The sequence below is a fragment of the Oncorhynchus kisutch genome, linkage group LG29, assembly GCF_002021735.2.
Source record: "Oncorhynchus kisutch isolate 150728-3 linkage group LG29, Okis_V2, whole genome shotgun sequence".
Taxonomy (NCBI): domain Eukaryota; kingdom Metazoa; phylum Chordata; class Actinopteri; order Salmoniformes; family Salmonidae; genus Oncorhynchus; species Oncorhynchus kisutch.
This window is the reverse complement of record NC_034202.2, coordinates 10260383-10277742: the sequence shown is the minus strand read 5'-3', so window position 1 is coordinate 10277742 and position 17360 is coordinate 10260383. Positions and strand designations below refer to the sequence as shown.

At 44.8% G+C, this 17360-nt stretch overlaps 1 protein-coding gene across 3 annotated transcripts in view; it reads left to right on the top strand.

Annotated features, from left to right (window-relative positions):
* Positions 1-17360, top strand: part of LOC109880108 (disabled homolog 2-interacting protein) — a 256453-nt gene that overhangs the window by 124963 nt on the left and 114130 nt on the right. For all 3 annotated transcript variants that reach the window (XM_031808701.1, XM_031808700.1, XM_020472352.2), the window contains exon 3: positions 10948-11066. In XM_031808701.1, coding sequence (XP_031664561.1) covers positions 10948-11066 — 119 coding nt within the window. The remainder of the gene's footprint in view (positions 1-10947; positions 11067-17360) is intronic.

Below are 17360 nucleotides of genomic sequence, written 5' to 3'. Positions count from 1 at the left end.
TTGTGTATTCTAGGGCTTTACTGTACCGTGCCGTATGTTTACTCTCTGTTACTACAGGTCCTTACTGGATGTATTGCTATGTTATTATCTGTTCAGCGATGTTTGACCCAGCCGTACCATCACGCACACACGCACTCTCACGTACACACACACACACACACACACACTAGGCCTAATTAGCTGTCAGCCTAGGTGAGTTGGGAGTAACGAACGAGGCTGTCGTGACTTGTTGTGCTAACATGTAATGGGAAAGGGGTCTCCTCTGGCTGTGACAGCCGTATCGTCATACGGCCACTCCGTTGTTACCGGCATGTTGCTAGCGTGTTCTCACAGCGATAACCACAACGATAACCACAACGATAACCACAACGATAACCACAGCGATAACCACAGCGATAACCACAACGATAACCACAACCATAGCCACAGGCTAGGAGAATATGTGTCACAATAATGAACAGAAAGGTGTCGTTCTGTAAACAGCCTGTTAACAGTCAGAGGCATGTTTAACGTGTTTTGCATAAATGAGTTTGGTGTCTTGGATGGTGGAATGTATGTTATAAACTATGGAGGTTTGAAGAATATAATGTCATTAAATTAAGTCAACTGATAACCTCAGAGCATCATATCTATTTTTTTACCTTTATTTAACTAGGCAAGTCAGTTAAGAACTAATTCTTATTTTCAATGACGGACTAGGAACAGTGGGTTAACTGCCTGTTCAGGGGCAGAACGACAGATTTGTACCTTGTCAGCTCGGGGGTTTGAACTTCTAATAATTTCTAACAAGGTCAATTTCTAACAAGGTCAATTACATCATGTATATTGCAATGTTTTACCTTGGTTTATGCCGTCATTTAAATGTGGTGAAGTTTTTATGTATTCAAGTGTTTCATCTTTGATAAGCACAGGGTTTGGAAATATGTGGAAGTGTGGATGGTCTCACGGCGGTCAAAGAGATAGTTTGATTTAAGGTTGAGTTGAGGACGAAGAGGGCCGTCCCAGTACAGGTAGTCGTGGGGTGCAACGAGGGAAGATGTCACTGTGTTAAACTCGACCCAAAATGCCCTCCATCCCGTGTTGTCTTGGTGTGGAGCGGGTCCGCGCGGGTCGGAGAGAACCGGGCAGTGACAAGGGCCTGATCGGCAAAACAACCAGCTCACACATCACATATACAACACATATGAGCCATGAGTCTCCAGGAGGGAGGTGGTCCTTTACTAAGTTCTCTTTTGCTCATTCACCCTCTTTCACCCCTCTCTCTCTCTCTCTCTCTTGTATTGCTCATCTCTCGTTCCCTCCTGTTTCTCTTTCACCCCTCTCTCTCTCTCTTGTATTGCTCATCTCTCGTTCCCTCCTGTTTCTCTTTCACCCCTCTCTCTCTCTCTCTTGTATTGCTCATCTCTCGTTCCCTCCTGTTTCTCTTTCACCCCTCTCTCTCTCTCTCTTGTATTGCTCATCTCTCGTTCCCTCCTGTTTCTCTTTCACCCCTCTCTCTCTCTCTTGTATTGCTCATCTCTCGTTCCCTCCTGTTTCTCTTTCACCCCTCTCTCTCTCTCTCTCTTGTATTGCTCATCTCTCGTTCCCTCCTGTTTCTCTTTCACCCCTCTCTCTCTCTCTCTTGTATTGCTCATCTCTCGTTCCCTCCTGTTTCTCTTTCACCCCTCTCTCTCTCTCTTGTATTGCTCATCTCTCGTTCCCTCCTGTTTCTCTTTCACCCCTCTCTCTCTCTCTCTCTTGTATTGCTCATCTCTCGTTCCCTCCTGTTTCTCTTTCACCCCTCTCTCTCTCTCTTGTATTGCTCATCTCTCGTTCCCTCCTGTTTCTCTATCACACCCTCTCTTTCGTTCACTCCTGTCTCTCTATCTAATCAGGGCCAGGATTGCCTACCCCTGAGCTAGACGAATGGCTCACCTTGGCAGGGCAGTGTCCTTGGTTCCCAGAGGCTCGGGTGGTAGATGGTAGTTGCTAGTTCTAGTGCCTGTCATTTATATTGAACCGACTGAGAGTGTACAGTGTCGGTTGCTATTCTGTATGCCCTTAACCCACTCCTACCTAACGAGTGTGATCAGAAATGATCAGAAGTGATCCGAAAATAGACACCATCAACTTGTATGCAATTCGCGACAGGCAGTACATGAATTTGTGAACAGAGCGTTTCAAATCACAGAGTAAATAGGCCAACACAGCCTCATCATGTCCCCCAGATCAAATATGAGTTAGAGGAGAGAGAGAGGAGGAGTAGTACTGGGAAAAGAACCTGTTGCTTTTGTCCGTCCCTCCCCCTCTCTCTCTCCCGAAACAGCCTGTAGCTGAGGTTCAGGTCAGGGGAATGAGAGACAGGGAGAGAGAGGGAGAAGGAGAGAGAGAGAGAGAGGGAGAAGGGGAGAGAGAGACCAACAACGGAAGCCAAAGCAGCCAGCCAGCCTGACACTAATACCCCCCCCCCCCCCCCCCCCCCCCCTCCATTACCCTACAGGGACAGGGCTCCATTCACTTACTGTAGTTATCTGGCTAAGAGGAATGGATGGGGCTTTCATTTGTTAGCCCAGCGCGCGTGCAGTCCTACACTCTCGCAGGGAAAAAGAGGTCGCCTTTGTGTGTGTGAGATGTGGAATTACTTCTGCTTTTTAGAGGGTTATAGAGTCGTGCTATTTCTAGGGGGGGTTTAGGGTTAAGGTGAGAATTAGTGTTAGGGTTAGAATTGCGTTAAGGGTTAGGAGCTAGGTTTAGGGTTAGGGTTATGGTTAGGTTTTTGGGGGTTGAGGTTAGGGTAAGGATAAGAGTACTTGTCCGGTTTAGGGGTTAGGGAAAATAGGATTTTGAATGGGACTGAGTTGTGTGTCCCCAGAAGGTTAGCTGGACAAGTGTTAGCACACACAAGTGTGTGTGTGTGTGTGTGTGTGTGTGTGTGTGTGTGTGTGTGTGTGTGTGTGTGTGTGTGTGTGTGTGTGTGTGTGTGTGTGTGTTGGGTCACTCCTGTTCCCGAATTTAAATATAGCCTACATTTGGTGTATCATTTTACTGCAAGAAATGTATGTATCATTATATATGTGTATAATTCTGCAGAACTTAACATGTGAGAGCTTTCTTTACTGTATTCTTTTCATTTTAACATGTATTTTGACAGGGAATCAATGCTGAGAGTCTCTTTTCCAGATGAGCCCTGTATAGCACCATAATACACAGGGGAAAAAACACAATAAACACATTAAACTACACATTCATATACACAATAACTCAAATACAGGTTATTATACATAACAATACACGATAAGCAAAGCCCAATCATAAAAAAACCAGATTCATCATGTAAACAGTCTGAAATACCCAAGAGGCATCAATTCCTCCTAGATCTACTGTCCCGTGTCCAGATTTCAGTTTCCATGTAACCCATCTGAACATCAGGCTACAGTCCCCTTGACTTGCCATAGGCCTATTTAAAATCCCTGTCTTCTGTCTGTCGAATTTGTAAAGCGCCTCGCCATCATCACACATAACATAGCCGGCACCCGCTATCATCCTCTTTCACCAATTCCTTTCCTAAACATGACTTTTCGGGCCCCTCCCTCCTCTTTATTTTCAGCTCTCCATTTCGCCGCTTTTCTCTTATTGAATTCAACTCTGACGTCCCTCTTTGCCACCGTGGATCAGCGTGAGCTTTTTCTGCACCTTTCCCAAAAGCAAGTGGCGATTGGCATGTTCGGCTGCTTGTCGTGCGTACAGTTATAGGCCCTAAAGCTTAGGCTTACGCACTAACGGCAGATAGCCTAAGGTAATGAACGGACAACCTCAATGTATCCGCACAATGTATTTGTCTTCTCTTTATTTCATCCCGCCCGCCCCGCAGACATAACGGCGGGGGTGGCAGATTATAAATCAGCCCACGCATCGCTCGTGTGTGTGTGTGTGTCTTGGTCTGCGAGTGTGTGTGTGCCTGTGTACTGAACGTGCGCGTGTGTGTGTGTCTGAAATTGCCGTGCAAACTTTCTGAGGCTCCCAGGGGATCAAACAACCTGTGACAACATACCACACACACTCTACCTCGCTCTTTACCAGAGGAGGCTGGTGGGGGGTATCTATAGGAGGACGGGCTCATTGTAAGGGCTGAAATGGAATGAATGGAACGGAGGCAGGTAGCCTAGCGGCTAAGAGCGTTGTCGATGTGCCCTTGAGCAAGGCACTTAACCCTAATTGCTCCTGTAAGTCGCACTGGATAAGAGTGTCTGCTCAATGACTAACGTGTAAATGTAAGTCAAACGTGGTTTTCACATGTTTGATATTTGAAACCATTCCATTCCAGCCATTACAATGAACATGTATGTACCTCCAACCAGCCTCCTCTGCTCTCTACCCCCCCCCCCCTCTCCATCTCTCTCACTCCTCGTTGGTAAGACAGACATGTCATGTTGTGAATGGCCTGATTGGAGGCTGTAACTAAATGAAGATGCCAACCTCATTACAGCGTCATGCCATAAATACTCAAGGTGAATAGTCTGACTCACTCTACCCTATGATTACCCCATTCCTTATTCAAACACTGCACGCACACACACACACACACACACAGCACACATACACACAAACCAAGGTCTGCTTGTCAGCCAAACCCAGCCGCTCAATAACATGACTGATTTATTTTGGCTAATCCCTCAGCCGGGGAGTCATTGCATGGATGGGAGGAGAGGAGAGGAGGAAAGAAAGAGAGGAGAGGAGAGCAGTGAGGCTGTCTAGACCTCCCAGCCATCAGGACTGATGAAGCTTTATTCATTTAGCTAATGGGATTTGAAGAGGCTGGCTGGAGCATACTAGAGAACCAGCTACAGGCTGTGCCTCTGCACCTCTGTTACCTTATCCCACATCACTGTACGTTTCTGTACATAAACACACATTTGAAAAGACACAAAGCGTCTGTGGCCGTGTGGCGCTGCCTCACATACCTCATGTGTAGCCATGTCAACAGCGATTGAACTTTGAGTGCATTGTGTCGTAAGTTCCTGTGTCTGGAGGAGTGACAGTGGATGGTCTTTGTTCCCTATCCAGAGAATGACAATAACACTGTTCTCTGTGATCTGCTGGCCAGGTTCTATCACTATTACTGTGGCTGCAACAGTGCCACGCCACTTGGCCACACGCACACACACACACACACTCATTCACATTGCAGGTGTTAATTATACAGGTGTGTTATCAGCGGGATGGAGGCCTGTTTATCGTTTGTTTTCTGTCAGCGTCCAGGGTAGGTGTGCTGCAGGCTGTTTGTGTTTGTGCGTGCCTGTGTGTATCTCTGTGTGTGTGTATGAGTGGCATCGTGCCGCTCAGGCGGAGGCAACCGCGTCCTCACGGAGCAGCAATACGTCTCTCGCTCTCTCTCTTTGTCTCTTTTCCTACAGTTCTTTCTCTTCCCAACCTCCCCCTCTCCTCCCCTCCCTTCACCTCAGACAGATTGAGGGCACACTAAAGTGACTCCCCTGCTCTCCTCTCTCTCAGTGCGTCTTAATGTCGTTATCATCACTCCCTTCTCTGCTGTGTCAGCTGGAAATCACAAGCTAGGCCTTTTGTCCGCCCCAAAAAACTTGCTGCGTTCCTTTTCTACGCCACGTTTCTCTCTCTCTCTCTCTCTCTCTCTCTCTCTCTCTCTCTCTCGTCGGAGTGCATGCTGGGAGTGAGTCGTCAAGCAGGAGTGATTGTGAGAGCGAATGGAATTTCTTTTCACTCTATTGGGTTTTGGTATGTATATATATATATATATATATATTGATTAGTTTAGTTGTTTTAAGGGTATATTGTTTAACTATCACTAAGCACGTATAGGGGTGGTGGGATCTTTGAGGTTGGTTTTTTGCGAGGGCACAACCAGCGGGTGGGGCTGGTTGCAATGTCCACTGGCGGAAGTGTAGAGTTTGAAAAACTTTCCTGCTGCGGCCGGGTGTTCAGTGGAAGAATGTAGCTTGGCTGTGGGTGCTATCATTGGGTATGATAGCATCAAATCAGCCTCAAGGATGAATAGCGCTGTAGTGATATTCTTAGATTCAATTGAAAAGGTGAATTACATAGTTGAGAGGGGTGTTGTGTTGCGGGAGACACAGATGCCGGTTTTTCCGCTTATGAATCCGGCGAAGAAAGTTATACTTTCTAACGTGCCACCATTTGTTAGTGGTGTGTAGTCATAAAACTCAAAAGGTGGGGGTGTGGTTATCTTGTTCTCAAAAGGGTTTTTGCCTTTGTCATATGAGGTTGAAGATGTAGTTGAGGGGAGGTTATTAAAAGTTAGAGCAAGGTATGAAAACATCACTATGTGTCTGATAAATGTATATGCCCCAGTGGTGACAGTTGAGAGGGTATGTTTTTTAGAGACATTATCAAATACCATTGAGAAATGTAACAAAGAAGATTATTTATTTATTGCTGGGGATTTTAACTGCACAGTTTGTGATTTAGATAGAAATCACCAAGAACCTCATATAGCCTCAAGGACTTTTTTAAAACGCCTCATTGTAACACATGAACTGTGTGATATTTGGCGGAGTCAACATGGAGGAACAAGGCAGTACACCTGGGCGCATGTGAGAGAGAACATCATCTCTATGGCCAGGTTAGATAGGTTTTGTGTTTTTGAGCATCAATCTCAGGTCTGTAAATCAAGTGTGATTTTCTGATCATTGTTTAATAGCCTAGTGGTTAGAGAGTTGGACTAGTAACCGGAAGGTTGCAAGTTCAAACCCCCGAGCTGACAAGGTACAAATCTGTCGTGCCCCTGAACAGGCAGTTAACCCATTGTTCCTAGGCCGTCATTGAAAATAAGAATTTGTTCTTAACTGATCTTGCCTAGTTAAATAAAGGTACAATAAAAAAAATAAACAAACAGAGGTGGTGTTCATTAATGATGTAAAGCGCATACTGGCATTTTAATATAACTTTATTGAGTGATGCTCACTTCAGGAACTGTTTCAGTTTTTTCTGGGAGAGGTGGAGGTCTCAAAAGGCCAGTTTTGTATCCCTTCAACAGTGGTGGGATATAGGGAAAATCCAGATTCAACAATTTTGTAATCAATACACGAGGAATGTCACCAAGGATATCACCAGATCAATGAAAGCCCTAGAGATTAAAATAGTGGAACTCATGACGTTGGTTGAGACCACAGGAGATCGAGGCCATACTCAGGCCCTCAAGAGGAGAAAAGCTGCATTGGCAGACCTGCTGGGTATCAGAGCACAGGGGGCATTGGTGAGAAGTAAGTTTCAGGGAATATCTGAAATGGATGCCTCATCCAAATTTTTCTTTGGTTTAGAGAAAAAGAATGGACAAAGAAAAAGTATTCTTTGTCTCAAATCAGCTGTTGGACAAGAGCTCACTAGCCCTAGTGAAATTAGAAAGAGGGCAGTAGAGTTCTATGCTGAGCTCTACAAGTGTGAGTACAAAGAGGATAAAACAGTGACACAGCAGTTCTTTGATGGGCTCCCAAAGGTGGCTGCAGAAGCTCAGGTTGAGCTTGAGCAACCATTGTCTTTGCAGGATTTATACACTGCATTAAAAGGCATGGAAAATGGAAGGGCACCAGGCATTGATGGGCTTCCCGTTGACTTTTTTAAGTCTTTTTGGGCTATGTTGGGAGAGGATTGGTTAGAAGTAGTTAATGATAGTTTACTACCAATAAGCTGCAGAAGGGCAGTCCTCACCCTACTGCCCAAAAAGGCTGACCAGAGGGAGGTGAAGAACTGGAGGCCGGTGGCTTTATTGTGCACTGATTATAAGATATTGTCAAAGGCTTTGTCCAACAGGCTGAAGGAGGTGATGGGGCAAATCATACATACGGATCAGTCCTACTGTGTTCCTGGCAGGCAGATAGGGGATAACATTTCTCTGATTCGTGATTTTTTGGACGTCTCTAGGGCTATTGGGTTGGATGCTGGTCTAATTTCAATTGATCAGGAAAAGGCATTTGACCGAGTTGAACATCAATATTTATGGCACACGTTTGAGGCGTTTGGGTTCAGCTCTGGTTTTATTGCCATGATAAAGGTGATGTATGGTGACATTGAAAGTGTATTGAAAGTTAACGGTGGTTTGAGTGCTCCTTTTAAAGTGTGTAGAGGTATTAGGCAGGGATGTTCTTTGTCAGGAATGTTATATGCCATTGCTATAGAGCCACTACTAAATAGCATTAGAAGTCGCATTGCAGGGGTGTACTTTTCAGAGGATATTCCTCCTATTCGTCTCTCAGCCTATGCTGATGATGTAGTTGTGTTAGTGAAAAATCAAGCGGAGGTGGATAGCTTGAGTCTAATGGTTGATCGTTTTAGGGGAATATCCTCTGCAAAGGTAAATTGGGAAAAGAGTTGTGCTTTACAGATTGGAGAATGGTCTGGAGGGATCATCGCTTTGCCAGGGGGGCTAGAATGGTGTAAGGGAGGTTTTAAGTATCTTGGAGTGTACCTAGGAGATGAGGGGACTATGGAAAAAAATTGGAGTGGGGTGGTTGAAATGGTGGAAGGGAGGATGAGGAGATGGCGTTGGTTACTATCTCGTATGTCATATAGGGGGCGCACTATTATAGTTAACAATGTGATTGCCTCTGCACTGTGGCATCGGTTGTCAGTTTTAGAACCACCATCTGGCCTTCTGGCTAAGATACAGGCAATTATTGTGGATTTCTTTTGGGATAAATATCACTGGGTTCCACAAAGTGTTTTGTATTTGTCAAAAGAGGAGGGGTGACAAGGTCTTGTACATCTTGCTAGTAGGGCTGCTGCTTTCCGGTTTCAGTTTATTCAAAGGTTGCTTTATGGACCGGAAAATGTGGTGTGGAGAGGGGTGGCAGGTCTTGTATTACATTGGGTTGGAGGATTAGGTTTAAATAAGGCTTTATTTCGGGTTGATAGTAGCCAGATTTCTAGGGAGGGAGTACCTCCGTTTTACAGAGGCCTTCTCAGAGTGTGGAGCATAATGAAGGTGTCCAGATGAACTTCAGCGGAGTCAGTGCATTGGCTGTTGGAGGAACCTCTGGTGTATGGGGCAAGACTTGATTGTACAACTGCAGCTGTTCCACATTTCTCCAAAAATCATAACCTTAAAACAGTTAATGGCCATGGCTGGGCCCGCCTTAATGGATGGAAGACGGGTGGCAGAACATTTGGGGATGAGGTCAGAAAGGATTGTCGGACAAATGCTGGGGAGCTGCAGGAAGGCTCTGTCAGCGGAAGAATGGGTTATGCTTAGTAGCCACAAGAAGAAGGTACAAGATGAAGACGTCTCATTTCCAAGACTAGGGATTACACCAAATATCCCAGAGTCAGAAAGAAAGGTGTTATTGCTGGATTTGAGAGGGTTGGAGGAGGGGGGGTTGGATGAGGTGAATGGGAAGGACTTGTATAGGGGGTGTGTCAAGGTGTTGAATAAAGATAAATTGAAAAATAGAAAAGACACTCCATGGAGGGTAAAATTGGGCATTGATGACAAGGTAAAGCCAGCATGGAGAGCACTGTACAAGCCACCGTTACAAAAGGGTACTGGTGATATGCAATGGAGGGTTTTACATGGCATCATTGCAGTTAATGCTTTTGTATCTGTTATTAACTCAGATGTTAGAGATGTCCTTTTTGTAATATAAGAGAAACCATTTTTCACTGTTTTATGGAGTGTGAGAGGATAAAACCTCTATTGGAAATGCTGGAATCTTTGTTTAAAGCTGTAGGGGAGTTTTTCAATAACACTGTTTTTATTTTGGGGTTTCAATATAGTAAACAACAGAAAAGAAAATGTCAAAAGTTAAATTTTATTTTGGGACAAGCTAAGATGTCAATTTTTCTGAGTAGGAAACATCAGATAGAAACGGGATATGGGCAGGATGTAAGATGTGTTTTTAAAGGATTAGTGAAAGCAAGAATAAAAGTAGATTTTGAGTTCTTTTCAGCTGTAAAAGATCTCCTTTTTTATTTGAGGAGAAGTGGGCCTACGAAAGAGCGCTTTGTTTTGTAGAGGAGGGGGAATTATTTTTTGCTGATGAAATAAGTTGAATGTATATGTTAAGTATTTATTTTTGTTTAGGATTTACATTTGTTGTTTCATTTCTGAAAAGGCAGTGTGTCATTATTTATGTTAACTCAAACTCTCTCTCTGTCTCTCTCTCTCTCTCTGTCTCTCTCTCTCTGTCTCTCTCTCTCTCTCTCTGTCTCTCTCTCTCTCTCTCTCTCTGTCTCTCTCTCTCTGTCTCTCTCTCTGTCTCTCTCTCTCTCTGTCTCTCTCTCTGTCTCTGTCTCTCTCTCTCTCTCTCTCTCTCTCTCTCTGTCTCTCTCTCTCTCTCTGTCTCTGTCTCTTTCTCTCTGTCTCTTTCTCTCTCTCTCTCTCTCTCCCCCTCTCTCTCTCTCTCGCTCTCGCTCTCACTCTCTCTCTCAATGCCAGCCAACAGTTTCTATGGAAACAGAGAGGTACTTGAGGGAGCCTGACATGGGATGCAGATGTGGCGGAGTAGGATCTTGAGAATAGTGCAGAGAGAGAACGAGAAAGGGAGAGGGGGATTGGGTGAAAGGGTGGACGCTAAAGCTGAAAAGATAAATAGACGGACTGTGAGTGACTGATTAGTAGTGTGTACAAGTGAGAGTGTGAATATTCCCTTTGAGGGTGTGTGACATCTCTCTAAGGTCTCATATAGCCTCATATCTACAGACAGTTCTCAATCACCAGGCCTGTCTGTCCTTGGCTTGAATTTCCAAGCCCATCTATGAGCTATTATCGATCATTTATTCACTGGACAGATATTGCTTTATCAATATAATTATTACTGTAACATTGGACTGATTGGAAACATCTACTCATTCATTTCATGTCATTATCCTGTGTCATTATGTTGTTATTGATGACCTCCCTCCCTCCCTCCCTCCCTCCCTCCCTCCCTCCCTCCCTCCCTCCCTCCCTCCCTCCCTCCCTCCCTCCCTCTCTCTCTCCAGGGCTTTCTGAGTCGGAGGCTGAAGGGTTCTATAAAGCGTACTAAGAGCCAGCCCAAACTGGACCGTAACTCCAGCTTCAGACACATCCTGCCTGGCTTCAGGAGTGTGGACAATGAGAGGTACAGTCGGCCCAGTGGTTGTACATTAAAGCTGTTTTACGCTGTGGTTTAACACTGGTATTAGTTTGTGTGTGAGGGCCTGTGTTGATACTGGATCTTTGGTCTGCCTTTTGGGGGATTTGTGTGTTTGTGTTTGCTTGTGTGTCCTAGACTGTGTGCTGGCAGATCTGTTTTGTTAGGATGCGTCTTTGACTGATGGCTGGTTACGGAGGTCGCTGTTGACATGCTTGTGTTGTCAGTGAAAACCAGCCGAGCTCTGCTCTCCAATCTGTCATTCCAACTCTCCCTCTCTTTCTCTCCTCCTCCCTTTACTTCAGTTTCTGCTTCGCTCAGTTTCCCTCCCTCTCTTTCCCTCCCCCTCTCTCCCTTCCTTCCTCCCTCCCTCTCTCCCTCCTCCCCAATCCCTCTCGCTCCCTCCCTCTCGCTCTTGCTCTCTCTCTCTCCGTCTCTCTGTGGGCTGAGGCTGACTGTGATGGATGTGCTCTCCTCTGCGTGTGTCTTAGTGGTGACACTCTTACCTCTGTGGCCATGCTGCTGCAGCGTAGACTGGACCAATCGAAGCCCAGGGCCCTGGCTCTGTCTGTCTCACAGGTGATTTATGGCTAAATGTCACACATCTTACTCCAGGTTCCCTTTTGCCCTTCACCATTCACCACCGGTTCTATTACATGTGGCCGGTCCCTTCATGTTGAAATGCCAGCTCCATTCGAACCCTATTGGATATGTGAGCGAGCAAAAGAAAATGTTTCGCGACGAATCTCGTTGGGGAATGAATGTGGATTTCTGAGTCACGCCGGTTCCTCGCCCAGAGCTCATCCGGAGTGATTTTGATAGCTGTTACTCTAAAGGGAAATCTTTAACAAGATCATGTCATTTACTCATGAGTTCGGAATCAGATGCTTTGAAAACATTTTTGCTCAAACGATCCCAATTAGGTTTCATCCCAGAGAGTCTAAGTTGTGTTTTCACTGCTCATCCTCCTACACTTTGTGTTTGACTGTCCCTTTTATTCGTGTCAGATAAAGACTTTTAGCTCTGCTGGCACTTTAAACGATGATTGGGTGAGATCGGAGATGAGGCGATCTGTCTGCCTGGGCTGGGTAATTAGTAGGGATATAAAGGAGCACTGTAATTGTACGTGGAGTTCTTCTGTCTCTCTGCTGCTCTGAGCCTGTCAGAAGGCCTGTCTGTGTCTGTCTGTGTGTGTGTGGGTGTGTGTGTGTGTGTGTGTGTGTGTGTGTGTGTGTGTGTGTGTGTGTGTGTGTGTGTGTGTGTGTGTGTGTGTGTGTGTGTGTGTGTGTGTGTGTGTGTGTGTGTGTGCTGCTTTGAGCTTGTCAGTAGACTCTGCTATAGCTGGAGACTACCCACCTACTTTTAATGAGCCATTAGAATCAGGAGGTGTCATCATGGAACATTGTGAGTTTTCCGTCAATGTAGAGCAGAGTGGAGTGCTGTTCTGTTCTGTTCTGTTCCTCCCACTGCTTGGAAAAATTATACCATGGCTACATCTCCTTCCCCCTCCCTCCCTCCCTCCCTCCGTCCCTTTTTCTTTCTGGTTCTCTCTCTGGGTCTCCCTGTCTCGGACTGTGGGTTTAGTTTCGCTCTGTGTTTTCCTGTGATAAAGCGCTCAGTGCAGAACGCAAATGTCGGACAGGAAATTAGACCGTCCAGGAAGCTCCTTATCTCCCCTACAACGCCACAAACACACATACACACACACATCATTATTTTTATATACCCACCCACGTACACACACACGCAAGACTGATAACAGTTTCATTTCTACCATCTAGTATCGAGGGACCCAGGTGACACTTTGATACATTCCCCTACCAGTACAGTGCAGTGTGTCTATGTCATTAACTTCCCCCCTGTAGAGTGTGATCTCATGTGAAGGCATTTGATGACACTCCACTGTCTGTCAGCTCAGGAACAGGCTTCCCACAGGGCAGAGTCCCATACACACTGAAACTCACATGGCCCACAGTCACATAGAGTCACATGCAACTGAACCTCCAGAATCATCTGAGGTGGGACGGGGACGGAGGATAGGGGAGTAGGGCGAGGAGGATGGGGAAGGGGGAGGGAGGATGGAAGAGGGAGAACGCACACACCCGTTAACAACACACACGGTCCCATGAAAGCTGAATCTATCTGTCACTCAGACTGACCTGCAGATGAACAGCAACTGGACAGCATGAATTATTCAAAACTGTTAATCAGCAACGACCTGGGAATAGTTACAGGGTATTTGATATTTTATTAGGATCCCCATAAGCTGTTACTCTTCCTGGGGTCAACACAAACTTGAAACGTGACATAATGCAGAACATTAATAGACCAGAACAGCTAATGGACAGAACTATATACAGTTTATTACAGCACACACAGCCTACATATCAATACACGCACATAATGTTTAGGTTAAATACGGGAGATACGTTGTGTCCTGAGGTGTTGCTTCATATGTTTGATTTAGTAAACAGGTTTGCTGTTTATTTGAGCAGGGTTCCATGCAATAATGGCTCTACAGTATATACAGCATTTGGCTTCCCTCCAGTACGGAGCAGATGTATGTATCGGCTTATCAAAGAGAAGTGTGGTACAACACAGATACACAGACCGGTCTGTCCATGTTGCAGCCAGATACCCTAGTAATGTTTTATTTACTGTTAACCAGCACTCCTAATTCCCTGAGGAATATCTTACTGTGTGTGTGTGTGTGTGTGTGTGTGTGTGTGTGTGTGTGTGTGTGTGTGTGTGTGTGTGTGTGTGTGTGTGTGTGTGTGTGTGTGTGTGTGTGTGTGTGCGTGTGTGTGTGTGTGTGTGTGTGTGTGTGTGTGTGTGTGTGTGTGTGTGTGTGTGTGTGTGTGTGTGTGTGTGTGTGTGTGTGTGTGTGTGTGTGTGTGTGAGCATGAGTCAGGCATTCATGTGTGTCTCATTTCAAGGAGTGGTAAAAGTTTTAATACACATGCCTAATCAGCCCACTACTGATATAGACTGCTGCAGTCATCAAGATACCATCTCTGTATCCTCTCTACGGCCCGAGGAGAGCAGTGTTATCAGGTAACACAATGAGTTGAGCTCAGTGGGAGGTCTTTCTAATGGAAGTATAATGACAAAGGTATTGATGGGTCAATTTCTCCAGCCCAGAGGCATTTTATAGCCTCCTATAGCCTGCTGTTTCTGCTGACAGCAGCTACAGATGTAGAATCTTAATTTGATCACTCTGTTGCAGGAGTACTTCATTTTAAACTTATAGTGTATTTAAGGTTAAAAAAGGCCTTGTAAAGTTTATAATTTCCACTTAGAAATGTCATTTGATTTTCTCTTATGGAAAATGTATAAACCCCCTACAAAATGAATTATAATCCACATAATGATTCACATTTCCTGTTGCTGAAGGATTCTTTTCCTGCTGTAGCAAACTGGCTCAAGTGAAGTTTCTTTTTCTCACCCGTCTTTGTTTAGCCTCTAATTTGATCAGGGAGTCTTATCTACACACAATACCTCATAATGACAAAGTGAAAACATGTTTTTAGCAAATCTATTGCAAATGTATTGAAAATGAAATACAGAAACATCCCATTTACATACAGGTCCACATAACTTTGACCTCTAGGGCACATAACAGAATTAGTCATATAACGGTCTTTAAAAACAGAATCTCAACTTTGTTGACAAGTGGTTCTGAAAGGTCATGAAATGACCTTTCAAGTGATAGTGTCTTTAGAATGTATTCACAACCCTGATTCAATACTTTGTAGAAGTACCTTTGGCAGTGATTACAGCTGTGAGTCTTTCTGGGTAAGTCTCTAAGAGCTTTCCACAGCTGGATTGTGCAACATTTGCCCATTAATCTTTCAAAAATGATTCATGCTCTGTCAAATTGGTTGTTGATATTTTCTAGACAACCATTGTCAGGTCTTGCCATAGATTTTCAAGTAGATTGAAGTCGAAACTGTCATTCAGCCACTCAGGAACATTCACTGTGTTCTTGGTAAGCAACTCAAGTGTAGATTTGGTCTTGTGTTTTAGGTTACTTACTGTCCTGCTGAAAGATGAATTCATCTCACAATGTCTGGTGGAAAGCAGACTAAACCTGGTTTTCCTCTAGGATTTTGTCTGTGCTTAGCTCCATTCTGTTTATTTTTTATCCTGAAAAACTCCCTAGTCTTTAACGATTACAAGCATACCCATAACATGATGAGCCTCCACTATGCTTAGTAGTACTCAGTTATGTGTTGGAATTGCCCCAAACATAACACTTTGTATTCAAGACAAAAATTGAATTACTTTGCATGTTTTTGAATATTTTTCCTTATTTTTTTTCTTTCTATTAGGTTGCTTTGTGGAGTAACTACAATGTTGTTAATCCATCCTCAGTTTTCTCCTATCACATTGTGAAATCCCTGACTGTTTTTCTTCCTCTCCGGTAAGCGAGTTAGGAAGGACACACTATCAGGGGCGGCAGGTAGCCTCGTGGTTAGAATGTTGGGCCAGTAACCGAAAGGTAGCTATATCAAATCCCCGAGCTGACAAGGTAAAAATCTGTTGTTCTGCCCCTGAACAAAGCAGTTAGCCCACTGTTCCAAGGCTGTCATTGTATTGCATAGTTGCAATAATTGCATAGTAAAATAAATAAATTAAACGTCTTTGTATTGATACATCATCCAAAGTGTAAATTATAACTTTACTGTGCTCAAAGGGATAGTCAATACAAATAGTCCGGGTAGTCTGGTTAACTGTTCATGAGTCTTATGGCTTGGGGGTAGAAGCTTTTAACAAGCCTTTTGAACCTAGACTTGGCACTCCGGTACCGCTTTCCGTACGGTGGCAGTGAGAAGAGTCTACGACTAGGGTCGTCGTTTTTAGGGCCTTTTTAGGGCCTTCCTCTGACACAGCCTGGTATAGAGGTCATAAATGTCAGGAAGCTTGGCCCCAGTGATGTACTGGGCCGTACGCACTACACTCTGTAGTGGCTTGCAGTAGGAGGCCAAGCATTTGCCATACCAGGCGGTGATGCAACCAGTCAGTGCTCTCGAAGGTGCAGCTGTAGAACTTTTTGAGGATCTGAGGATCCATGCCAAATCTTTTCAGTCTCCTGGGGGGGAATAGGCATTGTCGTTCCCTCTTCACGACTGTCTTGGTGTGTTTGGACCATGATAGTTCGTTGGTGATGTGGACACCAAGGAATTTGAAGCTCTCAACCTGCTCCATTACAGCCCCGTCGATGAGAATGGGGGCATGCTCGGCCCTTGATCACATTGAGGGAGAGGTTGTTATCCTAGCATCACACTGACAGGTCTCTGACCTCCTCCCTATAGGCTGTCTCATCGTTGTTGGTGATCAGGCCACCCACTGTTGTGTCGGCAAACTTACTCATGGTGTTTGAGTCGTACTTGGCCATGCAGTTATAGGTAAACAAGGGAGTACAGGAGGGGACTGAGCAAGCACCCCTAAGGGGCCCCCATGTTGAGTATCAGAGTGGCAGATCTGTTGTTACCTACCCTTACCACCTAGGTGCGGCTCGTCAGGAAGTCCAGAATAAGATGGCGCCAAAGAACATGGTTGACGTTTTACATTCTCCAACCAATTGTGCTATTTTGTATTTTTTTGACTTTTTGTGTAACTTATTTTTTTACTTATTGTGTACATGATGTTGCTGCTACCGTCTCTTATGACGGAAAATAACTTCTGGACATCAGAAAAGTGATTACTCACCACGGACTGGAAGAAACTTTGTCCTTTAATGAGTCTGTTCACTGGAACAGGCCCAGATCCACGCCATTGGCGTGAAGAAAAGATGCAGGAAAAGAGGCCGCAGATCAGGCACCCTTCTGAGAATCCGGAGGTGAGCAAGTAAACTGCATTGCCTTCCATTCTTCTCGCTAACGTGCAGTCATTGGAAAATAAAATTGATGACCTACAATTAAGATTATCCTACCAACGGGACATTAAAAACTGTAACATCTTATGTTTCACCGAGACGTGGCTGAACAAAGATACGGACAATATAGAGCTAGCGGGATTTTCCATGCACTGGCAGCAAAGAGACGCTACCTCTGGTAAGACGAGGGGTGGGGGTGTGTGTGTTTTTGTCAATAACAGCTGTTGCGCGATGTCTAATAATAAATACAATTCGAGGTATTGCTTGCCTGAGGTAGAGTACCTTATGATAAGCTGTAGACCACACTAACTACCAAGAGAATTCTCATCTGTATTTTTCGGAGCCATCTATTTACCACCACAAAACGAAAGCTGGCACTAAGACCGTTCTCAACCAACTAAAAA